General features: G+C 43.1%; 1 protein-coding gene across 4 annotated transcripts in view; it reads right to left on the bottom strand.

Annotated features, from left to right (window-relative positions):
- The window catches only part of lnx1 (ligand of numb-protein X 1), a 43,481-nt gene that overhangs the window by 30,825 nt on the left and 5,156 nt on the right, over positions 1–7,500 (bottom strand). For 2 of the 4 annotated variants that reach the window (XM_058379483.1, XM_058379484.1), the window contains exon 2: positions 6,205–7,312. In XM_058379483.1, the coding sequence (XP_058235466.1) occupies positions 6,205–7,214 (1,010 nt within the window). In that variant the 5' untranslated portion in view covers positions 7,215–7,312. Of the gene's footprint in view, positions 1–2,485; positions 2,665–6,204; positions 7,313–7,500 lie in introns of those variants that run through there. The other 2 variants (XM_058379485.1, XM_058379486.1) reach the window with 1 other exon arrangement.

Below are 7,500 nucleotides of genomic sequence, written 5' to 3'. Positions count from 1 at the left end.
CGGGAATTCGGAGAAGAAAACTTCCAGATGAAATATGACAAAAGAATTCCCAATCCCATGTAAAACTTGGTCACCTCTTCTCAAATTCATCCTGTTTTTTTGGGGGGGTTGATTGATCTCTTAGATCAGGATTTCAATAACAATTCTACAAAATATAAACATCATCCATACATCTTTACATTTTCTGTAGTGTTTATAATAAACATGATCCTGGAGAACCTGGAGTCTATCCCAGAGGACTCGGGGCAAGGTACACCCTTATCACAGGGAACAATCATACACACACACACACACACACACACACACACTACAGACAATTTATTGATTCCAATCAGCCTAAAATACATGTCTTTAGACTGGGGGAGGAAACCGGAAAGCACAGGGAGAATATGTAAACTCCGCACACACACACACACACACACACGTATACACACACAGATAGGAATCAAACCCCCCACCCCGGAGGTCTGAGGCAAACATGCTAACCCCCTTATACAATAATATCCTGGTTATTTATCTGATCTGTATAGTGTATTATGTCTAGACTCACAATTTAATAAAATGATCATAATATATATTTTTAGGGCTAAGGTAAAGGTCTAAACTTTGTTCAGTTCAATAGTAATCCCTTTCATAATGGTGTGTTTTGATTTTTCACCACTGCAGCCCTCCCCCTGGCTAGGACACACACGCTTTCAGAGGGTTTATCTCCACGTGTGAGGACTAAAAGATCTGCTTTGAACTAGTGAAAGGATATTGTGTCACATACAACAACAACAACAACAACAACAACAACAACTACAAATGAATAAGATGAGCAGGAGATCAGATAAACGTCTGCATGCCAAAGCAGGACTGATGGACACACACTGAACTGTACACACACTGTACACACACTGTTTATGGTGTGTGTTGGGATTGATTCAGAATGAGAGGTTGGGTCTGCTCTTCATATTAAGCAGAACAAGATCAGTAAAGACGAACATCTTCTTTAAAAGTTGACTTGTGCACTATGGAAAATAAGGGTGTGTGACAATTTCCCCTTCAGAAAGAAGGTAGAGAGAGAGAGAGAGAGAGAGAGAGACTCTGTCACTCTGTCAGTCTGCTGGATGAAGATGAATGACTGCCACAGTTCTCCAGCCAGCCAAATAAAACACCATCTACACACTCCTCCGTCTCTCATTCTCTCTTTCCCACCTCATTCTGTCATTCTCTCTCTTTCTTACTTTCGTTCTCTCTCTCTCTCTCTTTGTCTTAATCAGCAAAAGCTAGATGTCAAACACAACAAGATTCAATCGCTGACACTGGGGGAAAAAGTGGAAAAAAATTCCTCATCAAACCACACAAACACAACAATCTGACTCACATAATCTGTGCAAGAATGGAGAGAGAGAGAGAGAGAGAGAGAGAGTGAGCAATATATAGTGTTGAAAGTGAAGACTAAGCAGCTAAGACACAATCAAGTTGACCAAACAGTGTCTGTCTCCTCTCATTTTCTCTATCCTTCTCCCTTCATCCCTCTCTCCTTCCCTAATCTCTTCTCCTCTCATCTCATCTGTTCTTCTCTCCTTTCCTCTTTGTTTATCCTCTGCTTGTCTGTCTTTATTTCTCCATTAAAACCAAAAGACTGAAGCAACCTATGTGTTTTTTTTTGGGTGTCTACACACATAACTGGGGATAACAAAGGGCTAACGAAGAGGCACAAGAGCTCTGTGTGTGTGTGTGTGTGTTCTCTTGAAGTGTCATATTATGTTTTACAACCCTCAAGTGTTAGTATTATTCTGATTTGTAGCAGTTAGTAATGTGTTCGCCTCTCTGCACTACATCCTGTGTTTATATGTGTGTGTGTGTGTGTGTGTGTCAGTGTTTTTACAGAATGACAAACAAAACTCAAATTTAACAATTTTATCTAGGTACTATCCTATTAAAAGAACGGACCCTCACACACACACACACACACACACACACACACACAAACACACAAACACAGCCGTTCATCCATCCTGCCATGCTGCAGTGTTTCGGTCTGCTCTGTGAAGCAGAAAAAAACACAATCTGGCAACCTTCCCACCGTAACTGATATCCACAGCTCGAGTATCATCACCTTCACCATAATTGCTGTATGTATATTGCATTGTAATTGTTGTATGTCTCTATTAGTTACAAAACACACACACACACACACACACATACACACATGCACACACAATCAATACACAGTATGCAGAGATTCACACAGTGCACCGAGTTTAGTGTTTGGGTGATCAAGGTTTGTTGATTGTGGATAAAACACACACACACACACACACACACACACACACACACAGACATGATAGTGTAGACTACACCTTGTCCTGAATACATCTGGGAGAGCTGTAGACATGGCTTGAGGTGGGGAATGCACGCACGCACACAAACACACACACACACACACACACTCTGCAGTGGGATGGGATGGGATGTTCAGTGTGTGTTTGATACTCACAGCTCTGAGTAGAGGATATGCAGGTTGCCCACATTGTCGGTGTAGTTGGCCGGACTGAGCCACGGCAGCACCAACAGCAGCAGAGCCTTCATAATGCACCCTCGCTCCCTCTATCCTTCTTTCCTTCTGTCTCTCTCTCTCTCTCTTTCTCTGGGACAAGTGCAGATTTCCACCTCTCTCCCTCTTCCAGCCTGCTCAGACTGAAAGCCCCCCACCCCCCACCCCTCTCTCCTTCCTTCTCTTCCCTTCCGTTCGCTTCTTTTTCTCTGCTCAGGTGCAGAGATGTACCCTTTCCCCCTTTCCTCTTTTTGCCCCCCTTCTCTGCTTCTCTTTTTCCTCTCTTTTGCCCCTATTTCTCAGCCATCACCGCAGCGATGTGTGACAGCCCTCTGAGCCCCAGAGTGAACCGGATGGAGAAGAAGGAAGGGAGGAGGAGAAGCAGAAGTATCAGCAGCTGTGGTGGAGGAAAAGAAGAAGAAGAAGAAGAAGAAGAAAACAAAAAGAGGGATGAGGAGAGGAGAGGAGGCAGATTGTTAGTTCACAGTCAGCACGCTTCTTGGTTGCGATGTCTGTCTAATCTGGTCTGGCATCTTCCAAGAGTAAGAGGATTTGCACTTGTGCTTGCTGATGTGTGTGTGTGTGTGTGTGTGTGTGTGTGTGTGTGTGTGTGTGAGAGAGAGAGAGAGCGAGAGAGAGAGAGAGAGAGAGAGAGTGTTGTATGTGTCTTTGCCAGCACAGCCCCTGACTTATACTGCAGCACGCTCCACAGAGAGAGAGAGAGCTGGAGCAAACCATCTCAGCCTATCAGAGGGGGGTGACTCCACGCATGGGATGGTCCCATCTGTCCTTCTGCTCAGCCTGTAGACTGGAGCGTGTGTTGTGTGTTTAAAGCCACCCCCCTGCCTTCAAGTAAATGCTTCAGTCAGCCCTGTTGGTTGCGTGTGATGGTGTGATGGTGTGTGTAAACAGGATGCACAGGGACAGGTTAGAGGGTCAGACCTTCCATCCACTAACCACAACACACACACACTTGAGAGATAACGAGCTCAATAAATCTAGCTCAATAAATCTATTTATTCATTTTCATACAGAGAGCTGTTTTATGAATGGACAAAAGAAAAAAGATAGATAGATAAATAAATAAAAAATAAATAAATAAATAAATAAATAAATAAATAAGAGAAGAGGGAAAGGTGGGGCTACTGTTTTCTTTTACATTTTATTATTTATTTTGTTGGATTTGAGTCATTTAGAGTTACAAAAAAAATATATTTTTTGGGCTTTTCCAATCTTGAAATTTTTTTTATTTTAATTTAATAATTTAAATGTCAAGATTTGGTGTTCAAGCGAATTGAAATTCTAATAATATTGGTGTAGAAAAAATAAATAAATAAAAAAAAATAAAAATAAAATTACCAATAGTGCTAGCTTAGAAAATGAATAAAGCTCACGTTACAAAAAAATTACACAGAGTAAGGTTTTTTTTTTCACCATGTCATTAATCATTTCTAAATTTTGTACACTATCCAAAATAAAAAAAAATTGATAGTTAGCACAGTAATATACATCCATCTATCCATCCCATTTTCTGTAGCGTTTAATCCTACACTGGGTCACAAGGTACCTGGAGTCTATCCCAGGGACTCTGGACTCAAGCTGAGGGACACGTTGGACGGTGTACCAGTTTATCACTGGGCACTCAGATGTGTGATTTAGAGATGCCAGTCAGCCTAAAGCAACATGTCTTTGGACTGGAGGAGGAAACCGGAGCACATGGAGGAAACCCCTGAAGCACGGGGAGAACAACTCGACATACAGAGGGAGGAGACGGGACTCAAACCCCATCCCTGGCGGTGTGAGAGTAACCTGCTCATCACTAAACCACCTCAGAGTAAAGAGAAAATAAAGGATAATGGCGTTAATGACATGGATCTATGGAGAGCTTTGTTTTGTATTCTATGGTGAGAGAAAAGACCGAAAGTGATGCAATGACTCGCTTCTCGTTTTGTTTCTTTTCTCTCACCAAAGAACGATCCGCTGCTGCATGAATTACGGACCTCGTTCTCTCCGAGGTGCGAGAAGGACGTTTTTTAAAACCTACACATAACCAATCTATCAGTTCTGATGTTTTATTCTGTCAGAACGTGCTACACTGAACACACTGAAGTAGAGTCCATATACTCATTGGTTGGTCCTTCAGAAACAAAACCTTTTCATCCTTCACTCTGATCTCTTTGTGTCTATCTGTTTCATCCCTAAAGCCCAGGGCTCAGATAGAAGGGCTATTTAGAAGCTTAGAAACAGATTTAGCCTAATTTAATGTAAGGATACATTAATAAGGGACAGGTAAAACAACACACACACACATTATATAATGCAATAAGCAGGATCATTATCATATCCCTGCGTTTACATTCTCTTAACCTCTTTTACTTGTATTGGCTATTAACGTGTCTCCAGGTCTGACTGTGTGTTACGCAGGGGCAGGAGTAAGGGCAGGGGCAAAAGTACATTAAGTGAATTGCTCTCACACACAATCACACACACACACACACACAGCTATTACAGTTCACCTCTCAATTGATGCACGTATTATCCGTTTCCTTTCTTTGTGTCATGCGACTGTGTATGGCTTCAGCCGGGGACGCGATTTATTCAAGCTCAGGTCAACAATGTGTATTTGTACATCCAGAACATACACTAGCATTACAGCCAGGTGTTCACTTATTGTCTGATCTCACAAAATGAAATCAAAAATCATTTTTCTGTAGGAAAATACCCTTAAAGGAACTACATTTACAGCAGCTTACATTCTTTATCTCATTTTAAACAACTGAGAAATTCAGGGTTAAGGGCCTTGCTCAAGGGGTGGGTGCTTGGTGGAGCTGGGATTTGAACTCACAACCTTCCAATCTGTGGTCCAACACCTTAACCACTAAGCTACCACATCCCCCTGCAAGACAAACACATAGCAAATCTTTCCATCCAAGTAAAGCACACATACACGGTCACTGAGGACACTAGCAAGTTTCAACAGGTTAAAAGCACAAAGCGGGCATTAACATGGAAGCGATGCAAGGCTTCTACTGAGCGTTCATCATGACATCACCATGACAAGACAGGTTCTGACACTGAGGATGTTTTCATCACACTGTAGCCGCATGAAAAAAACAAAAAGAGGGAAATGCAAGAGGAAGCATTCTTACACGGATAGTATTTTTCTAGCTTGCATCTCCACGGCAGGTCCCTCGGCCTTGCCATCCGTACGCATTACTGGAACGTGTTGGCGTGCAACTTTGGACCCCCACGGATGATCGAGATGTACCCCACCACCACAGAGAAGGAGAAGAGAGAAACAGAAACAGAAGAATCAAGGTGACAACACGGCATAATTACAGAACCTTTTTCCGAAGGAGGGATGAGGAAGTAGAGAAGGATAGAAAGAGCATGAGCATGAAAAGGGATCTGTTTGGATGGAGAAAGTCAATTATGTTTCCTTATTGGAATTTAAAACCAGGGGAAAGTTTCCATTAGTGCATGAAACCAAAAAAAAAAAGCAATTAATTTTTATCCCAAGCCCTGGGGCAAGGCGCAAGCTAACAACACAAGCACAACAAAGTGAGACCAGAAAGAATCTATTAACTTTTAAACATGCTAATGAAGCGGTGATTTTGCAGTATATTCTTTTAAAAAGAACTGGCTTGTTCTGTAGCACTCACCTGCTCAGGAGGTGTCCCTGCAGCTCTCCCCTGGCCATGGTCTCTGAACAGTGGTCACTGAACGGGCAGAACACGGTAAGCTTGTCCAGCAGCTTGTGCACAAGGACGTTGGATTTGCGGCAGTTCTGCAGGAGGATGGGCACACGGTCCACTGGGCAGAAATCACTCTCCACCAGGAAGTTGGTCAGGCATTCCTGGCAGTAGGTATGTCCACATGGTGTGTCCAGTGGTGAGATTAGGGGCTGTAGGCAAATGTGGCATGTGAGCTCATCATCCACCTCGTCTTTGTAGTTGTACTCATGGTTCTCATCCAGCAAGTGACGCTGCCCACAGACCTTGCACAAGTCCACATCAGGGGCTGAAGGTTCATAGTCCATGCCAATAGTGAACATCATTGCTGTAGCACCGGAGGTTGGTGCAGCTGTGGCACTGTTGCTCAGCAATTCCATATCTCCATCAACTGGCATCGCCGTGGCACCTCCAGCTGTAGCAGCTGTGGTTGGTGTAGCTATGGCACTATTGCTCAGCAATTCCATATCTTCATCAACTGGCATGGCTGTGGCACCACCAGCTGGCATGGAAGTTGCAGCGGTGATTGGTGTAGGTGTGACACTATTGCTCAACAGTTCCATATCTTCATCAACTGGCATCGCTGTGGCACCACCAGCTGGCATGGCTGTAGCAGCGATGGTTGGTGTAGCTGTGGCATTATTGCTCGGCAATTCCATGTCTCTATCAATTAGTATTTGTGTTGCACCACTGCTTGGCATCATTGCAGCCCCATCAAATGGTATCTGTGTCCCACTGATTAACATTTCTGCAGAATCACCATTTGTCACCACTGTGGCATTTGTTTCTTCAATTTGATCGTCACCAACTGCCATGGCACCTCTTTCTTCTCTCCCTGCTTCTATTGCGTTATTGATAGCCATGGTGATGGCCGCTTCCACCTCATCTACTACACCATCACGAACTGCTGTTAGCATGTTTTCCGCTTCCACTGTTTCCATCACAGGGTTAAATATGTCTGTGATGGGGGTGAGTGGATCCTGCAAGCTGTGAATGGGTGAATTCTGGAGGGAGACTTTTGTCTAGTGTTTAGCGGGAGCTTTAGAAGAAAAAGACAAACAGAGAATATCATTTAGAAAGTCAATTTGGGATTGAGGAAAAAAGTTCAACTGCAGCAAGTCAAAAACAATTCTGGGAAACTTAAATGATTATTTTATTATTTTTTTCTCTCTCTTGAACTTGGCAGAATAAGTAGTACTGAACTGCATCCAAACTCATTCTTCCGCT

This window comes from Hemibagrus wyckioides, linkage group LG25 (genome assembly GCF_019097595.1).
Source record: "Hemibagrus wyckioides isolate EC202008001 linkage group LG25, SWU_Hwy_1.0, whole genome shotgun sequence".
NCBI classification, from domain to species: Eukaryota; Metazoa; Chordata; class Actinopteri; order Siluriformes; family Bagridae; genus Hemibagrus; species Hemibagrus wyckioides.
This window is presented reverse-complemented; position numbering and strand designations above follow the sequence as displayed.